The sequence below is a fragment of the Aptenodytes patagonicus genome, chromosome 1 (assembly GCF_965638725.1).
Source record: "Aptenodytes patagonicus chromosome 1, bAptPat1.pri.cur, whole genome shotgun sequence".
In the NCBI taxonomy this organism is placed as follows: domain Eukaryota; kingdom Metazoa; phylum Chordata; class Aves; order Sphenisciformes; family Spheniscidae; genus Aptenodytes; species Aptenodytes patagonicus.
Window position 1 is genome coordinate 55,038,639 of NC_134949.1, and position 20,612 is coordinate 55,059,250.

At 44.4% G+C, this 20,612-nt stretch overlaps 2 protein-coding genes across 3 annotated transcripts; both read left to right on the plus strand.

The window, feature by feature from the left end:
- The first annotated feature begins 110 nt into the window (after positions 1 to 110).
- Positions 111 to 13,225, plus strand: ART4 (ADP-ribosyltransferase 4 (inactive) (Dombrock blood group)). The gene is made up of 3 exons (XM_076335786.1): positions 111 to 588; positions 1,912 to 2,638; positions 10,056 to 13,225. Exons 1-3 carry the CDS (start codon positions 505 to 507, stop codon positions 10,148 to 10,150), a joined length of 906 nt encoding a protein of 301 aa, XP_076191901.1. The 5' UTR covers positions 111 to 504; the 3' UTR covers positions 10,151 to 13,225.
- A 989-nt stretch (positions 13,226 to 14,214) lies between these two features.
- Positions 14,215 to 19,309, plus strand: SMCO3 (single-pass membrane protein with coiled-coil domains 3). Of its 2 annotated transcripts, none has more exons than XM_076335800.1 (3): positions 14,215 to 15,211; positions 15,715 to 15,769; positions 17,541 to 19,309. In XM_076335800.1, exon 3 carries the CDS (start codon positions 17,558 to 17,560, stop codon positions 18,233 to 18,235), a length of 678 nt encoding a protein of 225 aa, XP_076191915.1. In that variant the 5' UTR covers positions 14,215 to 15,211; positions 15,715 to 15,769; positions 17,541 to 17,557; the 3' UTR covers positions 18,236 to 19,309. The 2 variants fall into 2 exon arrangements, with proteins under 2 accessions (XP_076191915.1, XP_076191922.1); XM_076335807.1 differs by having other exon boundaries at positions 17,544 to 19,309.
- Positions 19,310 to 20,612: the final 1,303 nt, after the last annotated feature.

The following is a 20,612-nucleotide window of genomic DNA, read 5'->3' on the forward strand; positions in this document are numbered from 1 at the left end:
GGAGGAGAAGGACAGTTACGTTATCTGTGCTTCCAGATGGGATCCCAACCTACCCTGCATTTCTGTGTTGGCTTTATCAGAGCTCTGCACTTCTTTAAAAGGCCGTTTTAAGCTCTTGACCAGGGAGTGCTCTCCACCTCATCCTGACACATCGCTCCTCAGGAGAGAACTGCCTTAGGCTTCTCCAAGCCAGAGTTTTCTTCCTTTTTGCAAGAACACCACCACCAGATACCTTGGAATTAAGAGAACTATCAAGGTGAAGAACATCTACACCAGCTGGAGTTGGCGCAATCAGTTCCTTCCTTATGGATTGTGGGCACACTTCTACCAGTAAATTGTCTGTTTGGTTTGATTAACAACCTCTGAATTGCTGTAAGAATCTGTTGAATGATCTTTGGTTGAAGAATCGTCACCAAAACCTGAGTGCAAATTATAAACTGCAGAATTTTCCAGTTCAAGAAAAAAGGGAAAGAAACAGATGTAAATGACCTCTGCTTGAGCTGAATGTTCTTTACAGTGTCTTGGGTGGACTCTAGGATGCCAGTGCTGCTGGCCAGCCTTTTGTTGCTGATCTCCTTGCAAAGGCTGGTAAGAGGGGATAAACATTGTTCTTTATTTGAAATGGTGAAATTGCTCATCCTACTAAAAGAAACTTTTTTTTTGTTTTTGTTTTTTTCATTTGAAACATGTTCTTTAAGGGGCTCTGGGTTCAGCTTAAACTCTTCTGCTTTCAGTTGCTCTGTTCCATTTCTTACTTGTCCTAATTCCTTTTAACTACTTGGTTGGAAATTTCCTCTCCTTTGGGGCCAGATGGTTTTCCAGGGTGTCTTTGTGGGTAGTTCTCGTGGAATTGTTCCTCTTATTTTCCAGCCTGTCTTAGTTGAGGCTCTGACAAAAGCAGTGTGTTGTTGGATAGGACAGTGACAATATTGCTCTATTATTTGTGACTGCCTTTTAGCTTTCTCTCAAAGCAATTCTGGTATCATGGAGAAAGAAACTGAATCCCTGTATAGTTTATGGGCCAGTATAACTTCAGAGGCTAATAAAGGTATCAATTTAGTTATGTGTCTAGGTTGAATATTTGAGATGGAGTGAATATCTACTTGTAGAATTCAACTAACTATCAACTGACTACAATACTTGACTAGTCTACTAGGAGATCAAAAAGCAAAAAGAACAATGTCATAACTCACACCATTTCTTAGGTCTTATTACACAAGGTTTTTATTAATTAGAAATGCTAGAAACAGATAATTAATGTGCCATTTCATAGACAGGATATATTAGAAGTTATTTTCCTGTTATAGCACCCATTTGTGTAAATCCTTACTCCTGTGTTTAATATTTATTTACATGACAAGTCCAGCTGGCCTCACTAAGGCAAACTGGGTGAATGAAAGTTTTGGCACAGTGCTACTATATTATACTACTGAACATCATTCTCTGGAGCCAAAACATGTCCAAGAGGTATGACAAGACAGGAAGAAGAAATTCACCCCTAAGATGTGTTCAGGCTGCACTGCCCCAAGCACATTGTTTTACTTATTCTTTCTCTCTTCAAAACCACTTACTAATCATGAGCAGAATATTGAAATAAATGGACCATAGGTCTGTCCTGCAGGCTCTATACCCTCACCCTCTAAAAGGCAAACTCTTCTGAAGTTTTTAATCCACATAAAATAAGAATTCCGGCATCCTGGCTGGCATTTGTCTGAGGTGGGGCTTGCACAATAACCTCAGGTTGCTCAGGAAGGTCTTGTCAAAGATGCCTACCTGCTGTGCTTGCTCTGCCAATAATGACAAAGAAGCAAGAAGCCAGTAGGTAAAAACCTGGCTTGCATCCATAGAGATACACAAAAAGTTCACTCTTCTGATGCTTTTATGAACACTTCGTTTGCTTTTATGTTGCAGGCTGTATCCCACCTCATGATGGATATGGCTCTGCATTCCTTTGATGACCAGTATTTGGGGTGCAGAGAGCAGGTGATGGAAGAACTCGAGCGAGGAGACTATTTCGAAAAGGAAATAGCTGCTAACAAGGACTATTTGAGTCTCTGGAAGAAGGCTCAGGAGGCTTTGTTGAAGAGCCCTGTAGGTCTCCTGAGGGAGATGCAAGAGAGCCATGCCATAGTCCTCATGGCTTACACCATGAACTCTTCTCTCCACTCTCAGCTGAACTGGGCCACATCTACAGCAGGAAGCTCTCCAGAGCACTACAGACACAACTTCAGTTTCAAATATTTTCACTTTTACCTAACGACTGCTATCCAGATAATGAAGCAATGGCAGAGCAGCAAGGAGAGCATGGGCAAACATAAGTGCTACCGGGTGCACAGGGGTGTAAAAAACTTATATATTGAGGCCATGGTAGGCAGCAGGGTGAGATTTGGCCGTTTCACCTCCACCTCCCGCCTCTTGAATGAAGCCCAGAAGTTTGGGAATGAAACTTTGTTCACAGTGACCACCTGCCTGGGAGCAGCTGTGCAAGGCTTTTCTTACTATACATCGGAGAAGGAAGTCCTCATTCCCCCTTATGAGATATTCTTTGTCAAAAGCTTCTTTCGGACACAGCACGGTAACCGGCTGCATCTGCATTCTGTGGGGAACTACAGCAAGTACCACTGCCAGCTCGTGAAAGGTATTGTATATAGCCCTTCATGCAGGGGGGACATAGGACAGTCCAGTCTCAAGTACCCCAAGCAGCCCTCACCAGCTGCACCTACACGGGACCACACTCAAGGCCAAATCTGTAGCTTGCCCACTGTGTTCACCTATGAGAGCCACATGACCCAGTTTTAATCTGTTTGTCATGAAACCTGGGAGTACCCCACAGCTCACTAAAGATGAATCTACCTGATACACAGCAGGTCTCAGGGTTCTTTGCAGCCTCCATTTATCCCATCTGCCATTGCAAGAATGTCATAGGACACAAGCATTTGGGTCCCCAGCATTCCTACTGCAAGGGCAGTTGAGATCTGCAGGCAGCTTGAATTCAGATATTTATTCTGGTGGCTTGCAAGGCTGCTACACTTCAAGCCTCAAGACAAAACTGTTGCTGCTTTAGTCGTGTTCTCTCTCCTGTGGCAGAAGGGAGGAAAGGTATCCTTTGGCAAATGTCCTGGTTTTGGCTGGGATAGAGTTAATTTGCTTCCTAGTAGCTGGTACAGTGCTCTGTTTTGGATTTAGGATGAGAATAATGTTGATAACACAGCAATGTTTTAGTTGTTGCTAAGTAGTGCTTACACTAGTCAAGGACTTTTCAGCTCCCCATGCTCTACCGACTGAGAAGGCTGGAGGGGCACAAGAAGCTGGGAGGGGGCACAGCCAGGACAGCTGACCCAAACTGGCCAAAGGGACATTCCATACCATGTGACGTCATGCTCAGTATATAAACTGGGGGGAGTTAGCCTGGGGGGGTGTGACTGCTGCTCAGGAACTGGCTGGGCATCGGTTGGTGGGTGGTGAGCAACTGCATTGTGCATCACTTATTCTATATATTCTTTTATCATCATCATCATCATCATCATCATCATCATTATTATTATTATTTTCCCTTCCTTTTCTGTCCTATTAAACTGTCTTTATCTCAACCCACAAATTTTACTTTTTTTTTCCTCTCCAATTCTCTCCCCCATCCCCCTGGGAGTGTGGGGGAAGTGAGCAAACAGTTGTATGGTGTTTAGCTGCCTGCCGGGTTAAACCACAACAGTCCTTTGGGCGCCCAATGTGGGGCATGAAGGGTTGAGATAACAACAGATCTGACCAGAGCGTGTTAAGGCAAATTTGTTATAAGCATTCATCATATTGGTTTAACAGTCGCTGGTCACAATGTTGATTAATTTACTCTCCAAGTTGTCGTGCTTGGTCTCAAAGTTGTGTTATGTAACACCTTACTTGCTGTATATGTTCCCTGTTGTGCTATCACCTCTGGGAGCTGGATCAAGGATATAATTTTGCTGCACTGTGTAACACTACTGGTTTATGATGTGATAAAATATTTGGTCATGAGACTAATTTTTGTACTTGTACTTCTGTATTTGTACTCAGCATTGCTGTCATCTCCATACCTCGGGAGCCATTTTTCGGAAACTATTAATAATTACACCTTTTACCTTTTCTCCTCGGGGAACCAATCTATGGGGGAGACGGGGGGGGACACTTTCCCCCACTCCTTCACCTTCCCTTTCTCCTTCAGGCTAGTTACAACAGCTCTTGAGAATTTTGAATATCCTTGGGATGTTCAAACCAGCACAGTCCTGTTGCTGTGTCTCCTGAAAGTGGTTCAGGTCTTGTTTAAGGTTAAACAATGATTTAAGAATACCATCCAGAGATCAACCCTGGCAACAGGCACTGTGGCTACTCCAACCCCTGCGACAGGCACTGTGGCTGAACCAGAGAACCAACCCGTGCTGGTATCAGTCGCCCCTCTACACAAGAAGAAATACGCAAGAAAATCAACTCATTTAGTAAGGGATGAAGATGAACCAGTGCCATCACGAGAACAGGAGGAGGAAGAGGCAGAACCCATAAATGAGATGGTAACCACCTGATCTCGATCCCTGAGTGAGCTGCGAGGTATGTGAAAAGATTTCAGTCATCATCCAGGCGAGCATGTTGTCACCTGGCTGCTCCAATGCTGGGATAACAGGGCCAGTAGGCTGGAATGAGAGGGTAGGGAAGCCAAGCAGCTGGGATCCCTTTCTAGGGAAGGGGGCATTGACAAAGCGATTAGAAAAGGGGCACAAGTCCTCAGCCTCTGCAGGCGACTCCTGTCAGGCGTGAAGGAAAGGTATCCCTTCAAGGAAGATGTTATATGTCACCCAGGCAAGTGGATCACCATGGAGAGACGTATCCAGTACCTGAGGGAATTAGCTGTGCTGGAGGTGATTTATGATGACCTGAACAATGAACAGTTATCCAAAGATCCAGATGAAGTCAAGTGATCACAACCCACGTGGTGGAAGTTTGTAAGGAGCGCACCATTGTCATATGCCAACTCATTGGCAGTAATGACTTGGAAAGACGGAGAGGAACAAACAGTGAATGAATTGGCTGGCCAACTCCAGCAATACGAAGAAAGTCTCTCTTCCTCCCTACAGGCCTGCATCTCAGCTGTGGAGAACCTGTCCTGGAAGGTTCAGCAACTCGAAGAGGATATGTCCTACTCCCCACCTGCACGGTCCAGTATCTCAGCCATTAGGAGTAAGCGTCCCTCTGCTCAAGAGAGAGGATATAGTGGGTACACACCATCGGCCACCCTGTGGTTCTACCTACATGACCACAGAGAGGACACGAGGAAGTGGGATGGAAAATCCACCTCGACCCTAGAGGCACGGGTATGTGAGTTGCAAGGAAAAACAATCACAAAAGGGGGTTCTTCCAGGAAAATTGCTGCTCCAGTTTCCAGTGAGCAGTTCCCCAGACAGAGTAGAAGAGCTGATCTTACTCCTGATCTTAATGAAGGGACTTCTGACTTGTATTTACAAGAAGTGAGTAGTGAATACTATCACCAGGACTAGAGGGGCCCTGCCTCCAGCCAGGGGGAGGAAAGGGACAACCAGGTTTACTGGGCTGTGTGGATTCGATGGCCTGGCACATCAGACCCACAGAAGTATACGGCTCTAGTAGACACCGGTGCACAGTGTACCCTAATGCCATCAAGCTATATAGGGGCAGAACCCATCTGTATTTCTGGAGTGACAGGAGGATCCCAACACCTAACTGTATTGAAGGCTGAAGTGAGCCTAACTGGGAATGAGTGGCAAAAGCACCCCATTGTGACTAGCCCAGTGGCTCCACACATCCTTGGCATAGACTGCCTCAGGAAAGGGTATTTCAAGGACCCAAAAGGGTACCGGTGGGCTTTTGGTATAGCTGCCTCGGAGATGGAAGAAATTAAACAGCTATCTACATTGCCCGGTCTCTCAAAGGACCCTTCTATTGTGGGGTTGCTGAAGGTCGAAGAACAACAGGTGCTGATCACCACCACAACGGTGCACTGGCAGCAATATCGCACAAACCGAGACTCCCTGATTCCTATCCATAAGCTGATTCATCGACTGGAGAGCCAAGGAGTGATCAACAAGACTCGCTCACCCTTTAACAGTCCCAGCTGGCCAATGTGAAAGTCTAATGGAGAGTGGAGACTGACAGTAGACTATTGTGGCCTGAATGAAGTCACACTGCTGCTGAGTGCTGCTGTGCCGGACATGCTAGAACTTCAATAGGAACTGGAGTCAAAGGCAGCCAAGTGGTATGCCACAATTTATATCGCTAATGCATTTTTCTCAATCCCTTTGGCAGCAGAGTGCAGGCCACAGTTTGCTTTCACTTGAAGGGGCGTCCAGTACACCTGGAATCAACTGCCCCGGGGGTGGAAACACAGCCCTACCATTTGCCATGGACTGATCCAGACTGCACTGGAACAGGGTGAGGCTCCAGACCATCTGCAATACATTGATGACATTGTCATATGGGGCAACACAGCAGAAGAGGTTTCTGAGAAAGGGAAGAAAATAGCCCAAATCCTTCTGAAGGCCAGTTTTGCCATAAAACAAAGTAAGGTCAAGGGACCTGCACAGGAGATCCAGTTTTTAGGAATAAAATGGCAAGAAGGATGTAATCAGATCCTAATGGATGTGATCAACAAAATAACAGCCATGTCTCCACCAACTAGCAAAAAGGAAACACAAACTTTCTTAGGTGTTGTGGGTTTTTGGAGAATGCATGTTCCAAATTACTGTTTGATTGTAAGCCCTCTCTACCAAGTGACCCAGAAGAAGAACGATTTCAAATGGGGCCCTGAGCAACGACAAGCCTTTGAACAAATTAAAGAGGGGATAGTTCATGCAGTAGCCCTTGGGCCAGTCCGGGCAGGACAAGATGTAAAAAATGTGCTCTACATCGCAGCCAGGGAGAATGGCCCTACCTAGAGTCTCTGGCAGAAAACACCAGGGGAGACTCAAGGTTGACCCCTAGGGTTTTGGGGTCGGGGATACAGAGGATCCGAGGCCCACTATACTCCAACTGAAAAAGAGATATTGGCAGCATATGAAGGGGTTTGAGCTGCTTCGGAAGTGATTGGCACTGAAGCACAGCTCCTCCTGGCACCCCGACTGCCACTGCTGTGCTGGATGTTCAAAGGGTGGGTCCCCTGTACACATCATGCAACTGATGCTACGTGGAGTAAGTGGGTCGCACTGATCACGCAATGGACTCAAATAGGAAACCCCAGTCACCCAGGAATTTTGGAAACGATCATGGACTGGCCAGAAAGCAAAGATTTTGGAATATCACCAGAGGAGGAGGTGACACGTGCTGAAGAGGCCCCACTGTGTAATAAACTACCAGAAAATGAGAAACAATATGCCCTGTTCACTGATGGGTCCTGTCGTATTGTAGGAAAGCATCAGAGGTGGAAGGCTGCTGTACAGACTTCTCTCCGACAAGTCACAGAAACTGCTGAAGGAGAAGGTGAATTGAGTCAGTTTGCAGAGGTGAAAGCCATCCAGCTGGCTTTAGATATTGCTGAACAAGAAAAGTGGCCAGTACTTTATCTCTATACTGACTCATGGATGGTGGCAAATGCCCTGTGGGGGTGGTTGCAGCAATGGAAGCAGAGTAACTGGCAGCACAGAGGCAAACCCCTCTGGGCTGCTGCATTGTGGCAAGATATTGCTGCCCAGGTAGCAAACCTGGTTGTAAAAGTACGTCATGTAGATGCTCACGTACCCAAGAGTCGGGCCAGTGAAGAACATCAAAACAACCAGCAGGTGGATCAGGCTGCTAAGATTGAAGTGGCTCAGGTGCATCTGGACTGGCAACATAAGGGTGAATTATATATAGCTTGGTGGGCCCATGACACTTCAGGCCATCAAGGAAGAGATGCAACATATAGATGGGGTTGTGATCAAGGGGTAGACTTGTCTATGGACACTATTGTGCAGGTTATCCATGAATGTGAAACATGTGCTGCAATCAAGCAAGCCAAGCGGTTAAAGCCCCTCTGGTATGGAGGATGATGGCTGAAATATAAATATGGGGAGGCCTGGCAGATCGATTATATCACACTCCCACAAACCTGCCAAGACAAGCGCCATGTGCTTACAGTGGTGGAGGCAACCACTGGATGGCTGGAAACATATCCCGTGCCCCATGCCACCTCCCGGAACACTATCCTGGGCCTTGAAAAGCAAGTCCTATGACGACATGGCACCCCAGAAATAACTGAGTCAGACAACAGGACTCATTTCCGAAACAACCTCATAGACACCTGGGCCAAAGAGCACGGCATTGAGTGGGCATATCACATCCCCTATTATGCACCAGCCTCCGGGAAAATTCAGTGATACAATGGACTGTTAAAGACTACACTGAGAGCAATGGGTGGTGGGACGTTCAAACATTGGGACAGACATTTAGCAAAAGTCACCTGGTTAGTCAACACTAGGGGATCTGCCAATCGAGCTGGCCCTGCCCAGTCAAAACTTTTACGTACTGTAGAAGGGGATAAAGTCCCTGTAGTGCACGCAAAAAATATGCTGGGGAAGACAGTCAGGGTTATTCCTGCCTTCGGCAAAGGCAAACCCATCCGTGGGATTGCTTTTGCTCAAGGACCTGGGTGCACTTGGTGGGTGATGCGGAAGAATGGGGAAGTCCAATGTGTACCTCAAAGAGATTTGATTTTGGGTGAGAATAACCAATGAATTAAATTGCATTATGTTAATTACTATGTAATACTGTATATCATCACTTTTGTGGTGGCTATATGCCATATCAACAGTATTACAGTAAGAATCACCCAGATTAATGAAGAATGAACTTTGATGAAACCGAGAAAAGTGCAGCGGTGATGGGACCAAAACTGGCTTCAGCATGCAAAAATCCAACACCACACACCATCTCTCCTGCCCTGAAGGACTGTTATGACAGATGGAATCCAAAGTCATGGATTAAATAAACTCAACAAACTTTTTATAGGGATGGCCCATAGACTAAGGGAATGGTATCACGGCGTATATATCAAAAGACAGGAAAAGTGGTGCTGATTAATTGGAATGTATTGGAAAGTGTGGGGACCTGGGCATGACATAGATGGTGTAGAATAAGGGGTGGATACTGTACTGGTTTTGGCTGGGATAGAGTTAATTTGCTTCCTAGTAGCTGGTACAGTGCTCTGTTTTGGATTTAGGATGAGAATAATGTTGATAACACAGCAATGTTTTAGTTGTTGCTAAGTAGTGCTTACACTAGTCAAGGACTTTTCAGCTCCCCATGCTCTACCGACTGAGAAGGCTGGAGGGGCACAAGAAGCTGGGAGGGGGCACAGCCAGGACAGCTGACCCAAACTGGCCAAAGGGACATTCCATACCATGTGACGTCATGCTCAGTATATAAACTGGGGGGAGTTAGCCTGGGGGGGTGTGACTGCTGCTCAGGAACTGGCTGGGCATCGGTTGGTGGGTGGTGAGCAACTGCATTGTGCATCACTTATTCTATATATTCTTTTATCATCATCATCATCATCATCATCATCATCATCATCATTATTATTATTATTATTATTATTTTCCCTTCCTTTTCTGTCCTATTAAACTGTCTTTATCTCAACCCACAAATTTTACTTTTTTTTTCCTCTCCAATTCTCTCCCCCATCCCCCTGGGAGTGTGGGGGGAGTGAGCAAACAGTTGTATGGTGTTTAGCTGCCTGCTGGGTTAAACCACAACAGCAAAGCACAAACTGTGAGTATCCTGGCTACAGAGGTAACTATTCTGTGCTGGAAGACGTCACTGGGCCTGTTCCACAGCCCTGTCCTTCTGTAAGTCCACCACCAATACCGGACTCTTGCTTTTGTCTCTTTGAACAATAGTGTGTCAATGCAACCTTTGAGCACAAAACAATTATTCAGGAATGAGAGTTTGTGCCTGGACCTAAGCCAAAGTAGTAGGCAGACTTGAGGAAATGCCTCTTCTGGGCAAAGGCTGTGTTAGCAAGTGCAGGAAGCTTTAGGCAGCCAAAAGAGGTCTAAATGACTGCTCTCTTTACTTTCTTTCAGCTTCAAGAAGCAAGAACAGCGGTTCCACTGCCCTCGCCTCTGCCGTTCTTCCTAGTGTAGTTGGAGTTTTCTTTTGCTTGTCCCACAATGACTGATTCTCTGGCTGCATCCAGATATACACACTCGAATAGCAGGCAAGAAGAATTCACAGGAAATCAGTCTCTGGAGTTCCTGTTGTTACAGAAGGTTCAAGCCTCCCTTTGTTTTCAGCTGCAGCTCTCCAGCTGAGACTGGAACATTCAGCCTGGTTCATCAAAACAGACATTCCCTAGACCCATTCAGGTAGGAGGGCAGTTACCTATGGCCTTTCTGAAGAGTAGGGCAGTGACACCCTTTGCTGTAGGTAGCTTTTCCCTTAGGCATTCAGGAAAGACACACATGGACTTTGGACTCTACAGATCTCTTAGTACTTTTATTTTTAGTGAGAAAGAGTCTGTCTGTGGGATGCAAAAAGCACCATGGTGGTAAAGTCAAGTGGGTAACTGTGCAGCTTTGCATATCTCCTTTGAGTGCAGGGTCCCAGGGGACAGTAAAGTCTCTGGCTGCTGCATAGCTGTCTTTCCCTGCTGCATGACCCCATGCACCAAAGCCATAGCTCTCATCTCAAGCTGACTGTCTGCATCTCACACATGGGGGACAGAAGCATAAAGCTGCCTTGAGACATGAACTTAGCAGCAGAGGATCACGAAACTTGTCTGGCCTGTCTTCAGCTTTCATTTTGGACTTTAGCATTTCTTCTGAAAAACTCAGGCAGATCCTGTGTTCATAACAGTCCTCTAGTGGCTGATGAATACATACTGGCCATTTCACACTGAAATGAAAGAGAGCCTGTGGAGCCTACTGCTGTCTTCATGGGTGTTTGATGTGACTGAAATTCATTTACCTGCCTTTCTACTTCGCTGGTCTGCAATGTCTAATGCTGGAGGTTGAATCAACACCACAAATTGGAACTGGAACTTCTGATTTAGCTATAGACTCCTCTCACTTTTATGCATTCATTTAGCACTTCTGGAGCCTTAGACACCCAAGCCAGAACAGCTATGAAGTTCTCCCATCTCCAAAAAATAACAGTGTGGAAATGATAAGAAACATATTCTGCCTGCAATTCCCCTTTCCAACATGCCTTGCTTGCTTCTTCAACCCTGGTCCCTCACCCCCACTGATGCTAGCCCTGTGCTGAGGCTACTGTCAGAGAGGTTATCTCACTGGTCCAAGGAGACTAGTCATGGTGATTTAACTTTGCAGTGGCATCATCAAATAATTGAACTGAAACTCACTGACACATTTCACAAATGACCCAAGCTTTCAGTCACTGCTGATCTTGGCAGGAAGCTGGAGTTCTGTATTCACCATCCCCTGTCCAAAACAGTAAGCAACAAGTTAGCCATCCAAACGACATCTCAATATAAGAGGACTGCACAGGCTGCTGATCAGCTGGTTAGTCAAAAGTAAGGACAGCCAAAAGCACCTGTGTGAACTGCTTGTCTCTCGGAGCAGCTCCATATAAGCTTGGTGCTGCCATTCCATTGGAAATCCCATGGCAAGGAACGCAGAACTTAGGCACATGAGAAATATTAGCATTAGAAATGTAGGCACTTAAGGAATTTGGATGTCTTCAGGTTTTAGCAGATTAAATGGAGGAGTGTGAGGCTCAGCATCTTGTGTATCTTGTACAGGTTTAGGTGTCTGTAATGGCAAAAGCCATCATCTAATCATCTAACATGTAGTAATGTGTTCTGTGAAACTGAACTACTGCCCCTGAAATCCTGAGACATGCTTGTCCACGCAGCTAAACCAGATTTAATACAGAACTGTTTTACTATTAGCTTGTTTTCTATCTATATTTCATGTTACTTTCTTGTTGTTCTTGATTTACCAGTGATTTCAAATAATATGTTGCCAGAACTTGATTTTGACCTCTAAATGCTCAAAGATACTAAGCCCAGATTTCAAAAAAGAATGAAAAGATTAGAAGCAGCTGCTGCAGATACCTCTTGTATGTGTGTTCAAACATGCTTAAACTCTTTCCTATGTGAGAATTACAGGAATCAAGATGGATTTCTGACACATCAGCACATTTATGCCTCTCGCTGCTTATCTGTTATCGCTGGGATGCAGGCTTCAACCATTTTCACAAAGGTTTGGAATCCTTCACAAGGTGGCTTGAGCACCCTGAAAGCCTCCTCTAAGTAGTCAGCTGCTATTTTCAAGCTTTTCTTTATGGATCTGTGTCCTCGAAGGATAGCCTGTAGGAAAACAAGAAGTGAAGAGGAGGAGGGTAGAGAGCGAAGCCTGAGCTGTTGTGACATTCCACTTGAGGAGCTGCCTTCTGTGGTACTTGGTGTCTCATTTTGTTGCAGCATCTTCACAATATCAGCATAGTCCATGAGAAGTTCTGATACTTGGAGGGATAAGGCAGGTGAACTCAGTAACTGATGAATAGCAGCCTCTACTGTGTCAGGGAAATTGTCATGTTTCAACATCACTGCAACAAGTACACCCATGATGCTTTCTACAACCCCCTTGTAATTCTCATAAAGTTCCTTTACTGCAGCAATCTTTTCCTGCAAGGAGGTGATGGGACCAGCAATCTTAGCGTACAAACTGTGGCTGATGCTTTCCTGTACATCTTTGTCTCTTGTTTCCACAGTGGCTTGCATCTTTTTCAAAGCACTGACCAGGAGCTGCAGATTCTCTTTAATGCTGAAGTTTTCTTTTACTGACATGATGGGGAAGTTGGTGCCAAGATGCTCATTGAGGAGTCGGAATATTGTGTTGGTTGAAGAGACATAGATGTACACTAAGTCATGCAGATTCTGGCAGGCCCTGACCAGCCTTTCTTTATCACTCTTAAAACCGAGGCGGGCTAACATTTCTGGAGTGGTGTCTGACTCTGAAAAGCAAACAGAGGAAATCCAGAAGACACAGGGGAATAAAACTGGGTATATTTTCAGCTAGAATGTTACATTTCTGAAACCAATATTACAAATTATCAACCCACCTGACCTGCCCTCCCCCAAGACATTACAATTAGAAGAAAACACAGAAAAAGCTCTTTGTCAGCTTTTGCAGTGGTCTTACCAAGCAGGCCAGCAAAATATGGTGTAAACAGCTGCAAGTATTGTTACTCTTAGGGCTGCAGGAAGTATGACTCTGACCTTCAGCATGCAATCTGAAAAGCAATGGAAGTGCTGTAAGTGAATTATTCTTGCCTTTTGGTGTTTATTGGTAAATTTATGGGAGTCCTAGCAAACAATCTACTTTACATCATCCTTAGAACTTAGATTCCTATATTCCTTCAGTTTGTATATACTGATGGGTCTGTACAGAATTAAACTCATATTCTGGGGAGGGGGGAATAGGCACAGCAAAGTCAAATGCATCAGACATCTACATTCAAGAGGCAAAGCAATTGCAGGCTGAGTAATGAAATGTTTTGTCAGGCTACAGTTTCCAGTGAAATGACCCATATCTGTCAGTTCATATGGTGGCTAGATGTTGCAAGCATCCCTTGATAGGTGGAAGCACAAAACATTCTCCTTGCTTGGGCTCCTGTCTTGCTACCATTTTGACTATTAAGGAAGTTATGCCCTGCTTGCACCTAAGAGTTCTCCCAAGGCCAACTGCAGGCACAGTCCTGGGACAGCACATGGCTGAGGGACTGCTCCTGATTTTGCCTTTGCTTGTGCCAGAGCCCTCGAAAGCCAGACTGGTTGCAGCAGACATGTTTCATCAGCTATTGCTGTGGTTAGATGTGCGGTTAGATGTGCAGTTAGATGTGTCCAAGCAGTTGCAACTTCCCATCCCACTGCATACTTTTTAAGACTTTTCTCTCACTGCTCAGCTCAACCCTCTGCCTCTTCTTCCTTTCCCTTCCCATGGCAAAAGTGATCTGAAATTGTGTGAAATGGCAAAATTGATTTTAGCCTCCATTGCTGTTCAGCCAGAGCTGGCTCTTGGGCTCCACACCACTTCTTCCACTCTCATGGCATCAGAGGAGAGGACCTGGGAAATTGCAGCAAAGAAGGGTGACAGACACTCCAGATGAAGTCCTTCCCCCAAACTTACTAGGTCTGAAACAATAGCTACTAATCTTCCCTCAAGACCTGAAGTAAAGCAGGAACAAAACTGCTTGCTTATTCTTTAAATGATTTTCTGTCATGTTCCAAATGATAGAGTAGGGACTCTAGAAGAGAAGAATTTGCATCCGCTGTAAACCTTGACCTGAAAGCAGCTTCCAGACTACAGAATGTGACACAGAGGCAGTTGCCAGCCTGATGAATTCAATTCAGTCCAATATTGGAAGTAGTATTTCAGGACTACATGGCATTCTCAGTTAATAAGAGGAGTCACAACTACTTGAGCATTGCAGAAATGTAATAGTTAAATCATTAGTGTTCTCTCTCAGCTCATCTTCTCATGCCTACAGCTCTGAAAACAAGGGGAGTTTGGTACTCTGGCTCTGGGTTGAATAGAATAGCTCAGCTTTCAGGGGAAAACAAGCTGGCAATTGCAGAGTACTCATTTTATGCTTAGTCTTTTACTTTTTCTATATGTGTGGGACTGTTCAACTTTTATTCCACAATTCTTAGGTGTACAAAACCAGTCATGGCAACAATTCATTATTTCAAGGAATAGCTGCAAGCATTAGTGTTTATTGTTTATACTTATGAACAATAGAAATTTATAAATCCCACTACAAAAACTAATCCTGTATCTGGGTGAATGAAAAGCGCTGTCCTACATGTTTTACATTCTGAGAACAGCAAGTAACACCATCCCCTTTCAGCCATGGCTGTAGGTACCTGTGATGGTACCTTTGTTGTAGGCAGAGGGATTCATGCTGTACATATTCTCTCCAGGAACAGAAGGCTTTTGGAGGACCTAACAGTTGGGAACTAGCATGAAATAAACTGAAATGTGTTAAAATTGGAAGGAAGGGGAAAGGAGGAAGAAAATGAAACAAATCTAGGTAAACATCACATAATAGAATTAATGACAAGCAGGCAGGCAACAGGACCCAGCTGAAGTCCAGGCTCTGGATCACTAACTCATCACATGCTGCTGGAAATCACCAGAGGAACACAGGGGAAAGAGGATGAAGTCACTGTCCCATACACATTCAACTGATTGCAAGAGCACTCAGACAAAATCAGGTAGGCAGTCTAAATGTTTAATTAGAAAAGCTTCTGGAGAAAATCTCCCTGGAGCGGGAGAAATAGTCAGAAATATGGAAATACATGTGGCCTGCCTAACTCTAAAAAGCAAATGTAAAAACTAGCAAAAGTGTTAATGTGAAGAGGTAATTTTAGCATTAAGAGACAAAATCTAGAGCAGTTATTGGAAGCTGAAATAATCATGCATAAAGAATAGATGCTAGAAGTCTCCTCCACACCTGTCTAGTACATAAAATGTTTGTTGAAGTGCTATTCCTCTTAGAACATTTTGTCTTCTGGGTTTCTAAAAATAAGGAAAAATCAAATGACCTTTCAACAAAACATCACTGGAGTGGAAAGGATCTAGTATCACACTGAGTCAGAGAGCAAGCCAGCAACATCACTGAGGCAGGACTGATATGAATTCATACCTTGTATTGACATGGCTTTATGTTTCCTGAAAATCACAAACCTTTACTGTATATGTGCTTTGCTCCCTCCAGCTTGAAGAAAAAGGAAGATGTGTTAAAGAGTTTATTCTCTTGACGGAGCTACAAGGTAGGTGGCTAGAAGAAATGTATAGTACTGTGCAAAATATTGTGGAAAAAATTCTCTTCAGACTGGCTTGTATTTCAACACTGACTATAAGTTGGCTAGGGGACTGTTGAAATCATTCTGGTTTTCTACAGTGACCTTGTGGGGGAGGGTGTGTTTAGTAAAATACAGCTGGGTCAGTGTCAGATGATTTGCAGTTAGCAGATAATGCAAGAACTACAAAGGACCAAAGTGACACAAAGGTATCTTTTTAAGAAGAAAAATCTAGCTAGTCCCCTACACGTAACTTTGTAGCTATAACTGTGCTATATAGGCACCAACAGCAAGAGGAGGAAAAACCTTGGAAAAATGTGAAGCGCTGCATAAAAGTGGCCCAGATTTGCAGTAAGAGGGTTGAGAATGCACAAGTACCAACAAAGAAAGGAGTCATCCTACTCATTCATAGTTTGCCCCTGTTGCAAAGTAAGACATAGGCATTTAAGTCAAAATCATGCTAAAGCATTTTTATTTTTCAGCTGGTGATGGGTTAAAGAGAAGTGGCACAGAGTTGATTACAGAAGCTTAGTGATGAGGAGTAACTCTGTGATCACTGGTCACTCAGTCACTTTGGACTCTGTATATTGACATGCAGGTAATAAAGAAAAGTGCATTAAATATGCCCTTTTGCTGGCAAACCAGCGACAGCTCAGGAAAGAACGGTGACCATAAGGATTAGATACAAGTGTTTTGGGGGGGAGGAATCAAAGAAGTTAAATTTTGTGCTCTGGTCTGTACAGTGATAAGGGAGAGCCAGATTCTGCTCAGTCATGTCCTAGGAGCTTGGTGAGCACCTGCTGATATTAGCTCCAGACAGGAGACCCTGGATATGGAGGGAGTGTGGCTGCACAAGCAGGGCTCTCCCTGCGTGCTGCTCCAAGGCAGTCTGCCATCACAGACATCCTGCTGGAGCAGGTGCACCTCACAGTGCTTACACAGCATCCTGAACATCACGGGGCTGTCTGCAGCTGTTTGATGTTCACGAGGGAAAAAACAATGGGGAATCGATTACAGCACTAGGGAGGTGAATAAACAATGAGGGAGCGGGGGCTAAATATCAGGGAAGAAAACAGAGTGGGAGATGTATGTAAGGTGATACAGGTCAGGATGGGTTTATTATAGATAATTTTACTATTCTCTATGAATTCCCAAGTGTGAGCTTATTAGTATAAGCACAGAGTGCCTATATAGTAACATTTGCTCTTGAACGTGAGGAGAAATAAGCTACACTGGCATAAAACACTCTTACGGTAATACAGACTGTGCCCACTCCAGCAGCCATCATAGCTGTTTAAAAATCAGATGTTACTAACTGAAAAAAATAGGCTGATACAAAAGTGTGTCTAGAACAGGCCTTTCATTTCCACAGCTTATTTTAGATTTTGCTGATTAGATGAGATTGTTCCATTTTTTAGTGAACTAGTTCAGCTTCTACCATCTTCAGTTTCCAAGGTGAAGAATGACCCATGTTCATTTTACCAATCTTCTAACTACATATTTGTTAGCTATTTTTGTTGCTCTGAGTATGTCCAATGTCTCATAAGGTCCTTTTCCAATCATTTGGCTAAAGATCCCAAACAGGCATTAAGTTTTCTGTATTTATGAGCTATGCCTTGGGATTTGACTCGCTGAGTATAAAAAGAACCAGTGAGGCAGAGAAAAAGGACATTTCACTGCTCTTTAAGGGCTAGGGTTACGGGTGTTGAACAGAGTAAGAGATTTCTTTTCTCTCTTGAAGTAGCCTATTTCTGAAGAATGGCGCTGAGTGACCTCCTTTACCCAGATAACCCCAAGAGAAGGCAAGAATTGATCCATCTGCACCAGGAATTGCTCAACTGCATGTCCACAAATTTCCGTGCAACAAATGAGCTGGCTGGAGTGCTGAATGAACACCTGGGCTGTACCATTACACACATTCGGATGAGAGAGAGCAGCACTGTCAAGGAAAACTGTGACATTATCATTCAAGCGATGAGTGAGATTCAGCATCAGGTACAGAAGATTGATAGTGACATGAAAGAAAAGCTAGAGCCTGTGCTGTACCAGAAGCTGTATGACATCAAAGAGCCCGAGTTGGAGAAAATTGCAATAGCCCATAAAGTTTTTTCCATTGTTCTTGGAGAAGCGACTTCAACAGCTGGGATGGTAGCTATCAAACTTCTTGGCTCCAATCTTATAACTCTCACTGTGAGCAAGCTTGTCAGTCTCCTTGCGCAGATTGGGGCATCTGTTCTTGGGGGAATCAGCATCACCATTCTTGGGCTCGGCATTGAAATGATCCTCCATGCCATCCTGGGAGCCATGGAGAGGAATCAGCTTCTGGCAGCTGTGAGAAGCTATGAGAAGCACCTGGCTGAGTTTAAAGCAGCCTCGGAAAAGTACCAGCGCGCCATACGTGAAGTGACTTCTTTGGTGAGACAGCAGGTTCAGTGAACGAAGTCAGAGTTCTCTCTCCTGCTGTGACAGTGGCTGCAGCAGCTACGCCTGCAGAAACCTTTTTGATTCTTTATGGTAAATGAACTACTGATGGCTTTTTTTCTTATTAGTGGCAGCAGAGCAAGAGATGTGACAGATCAGGGATTTGGCACTGAACTATATTAATAGGGAACTGGCTCCCTCCTGGGAGGCAACGCTTCAAATACTTCGCACCTTTCCTTCAGCTATTTTCTGGAATGCATTGTAGATAACCTTGAACTGTAATTCGTACTAGTGACAATAATATTCACTGCTGGAGCAGTAGTGGTGAGAAGGTGTGATTCTTCTCTTACTGTGTTTCTATATCAAAGATGACAACATGACGGGAGAAAACAGCTTCAACAAGGCAGTCCATGTCATCATCTGGAGGCCTCATCAGGACAAGCTGTGGTTGCTAAACTCTTAGCGTGGATTAGTGCTAAATCTGATAGGCTGAATTCCCTGTTCATTGAACTGCTTACATGGACTAGCTGAAGCATATTTAACTGCTATTTCCTGTCCCATCCCTGCCTAAGGTGCCAGCCGGAGATCTTCTTTAAATAAACTCTAGTCCCAGTAGATTAGCAGGTAAGAGAAGCATGGGCCTACAGGCAAACACACACAACCTTGCCCCAGCCAGCTGTAGTGTTCCAGGCACGCCTGGCGGTGAATAACCTCTTACGCTGAGTAATGCCCCGCTCCTGCCAACCCACAGGTAAATATTTCTGTGCACAGTTGCTGCTCTGTTGATTGAAATGGGATTATACACACGTACAAGTTTCTGTAGGATTACAGCCCTTTAATGCACTAAATTTATTTTCACATGCTTTACCCAGTCCCACCAATGTGGGACTGCCAAGAGTGTGCTCAGACTCTACATTTCACAATATGCTACCAAATGTCCTTATTTTTCAGATTTTAAAAACAAAGCTGGAAGCAAGAACATGATTTGCAGTCTCTTGCTCTGATTTGCTGTGGTTTGCTTTTTTTGCTTTGATCTTTGGAAAAAAAGAAGGTGATTTAAGAATTAATAAAAATGTACCTGAATATTGTAAGATGACTCTTTCCTGTACTTGCTTTGGTTTTTTTTTTGTTCTGTCTGAAAAACCAATCTTAAACCAAATCATGAAAAGATATTAAAATCTTCATTATAGATGCAATTTATAAATTCTTTTTTATATCCACGATAGACTAATCTAGTAGGATTGTGTATAGGTTCCTTTTTTAGTACCAGCTTCCCCCATACTAAAAGCATACTCGAATTCATAGTTGTTTATTAATATTTAATATTAGCAATATTAGATGATTATATTAATAACCAGATCATGCCTGTGAAAGTAAAGAGATGGGTGAGATTACAACAGGGAAGCTCTCCATTGGCTTCATGACCCTTCCATTCTGGGTTTTGGTGTGGGTTTTTTGTTGTTTCCCCCCCCACACTGTTCCCACTTTTAATAATTTTTTCTGACTCCTCTTTGCTTTTGTGTTCAAAAGCCACTAGATGGCAACGCAGGTGCTGGCTCTCAAGCAGCTCTGACAGCCATCAGGGAGAAAGCCCAGGGTTCAGGAGCATGGATGGGTGCCAGGGACTGACAAACTGGGACCAGCACAAGCCCCAGACTGGGCGATGTGGGTCAGGAGAGGCAATTCAGAACAGGCAAAAAGCACTGCTTTGTCTCACACGAGATATTGTGGTGGGTGACATGGTGACCCGAAGCATCATTTCTCCAGGATGTGACATCTCCCATCTCCTGACACAAGTAACACTCAGTTTAGAGGTACTTGTTTAGAGGCAAGAGACTGTCAATCATCAGGACAGCAATATTTGAGTGCTGGAGAGGCAGGAGTTCCTGGCTCCTGATGACTTTCTATGTGCAAATGTACATTCTAATTTAGGAAGAAAACCCACTAGCTCAGTACATATCTTTGTGAGAGTGCCAATCACTGCTGTATGAGAATAGTGGAGTCAAATAAAAACAAATCTGCTGTACTTTTCAGGCAGCTTGTCCACATTTTCTTGAAAGCAAATTCTAAGCAGTGTCAGGGGAAGTGGGATACGCAATGAGGAACGCAAAGATACACGATTTCTATTCACCTCTTGATAGATCCTTGTTCCTGGTGGGCTTACAGGAAAGCTGGCTTGCCTGCAGCAGCAGGTGTGGAAGGTGTCCTCATGCCCATGAGATGTTGGAAGATGTTGAAGTTGTTGGAGGCTGGCAGGCAGCAGCCTGTCCCTCTGCTTGTGATGTAGGAGACTGTGAGCTCACAGAGGCCAGGCCAGCATCCCCAGCCAGCTAGGAGGGCCGCCCATGACCTCATAGAGGGGGATGGCAACATCCAGCCGTAACAAGGCGGT

Coding starts and splice junctions, on each gene's coding strand:
- ART4 (XM_076335786.1), top strand. CDS start 505: ATGTTCTTTACAGTGTCTTGGGTGGACTCTAGGATGCCAGTGCTGCTG. Junction 589..1,911: donor TGATCTCCTTGCAAAGGCTG/GTAAGAGGGGAT, acceptor TTTATGTTGCAG/GCTGTATCCCACCTCATGAT. Junction 2,639..10,055: donor CCACTGCCAGCTCGTGAAAG/GTATTGTATATA, acceptor ACTTTCTTTCAG/CTTCAAGAAGCAAGAACAGC.
- SMCO3 (XM_076335800.1), top strand. CDS start 17,558: ATGGCGCTGAGTGACCTCCTTTACCCAGATAACCCCAAGAGAAGGCAA.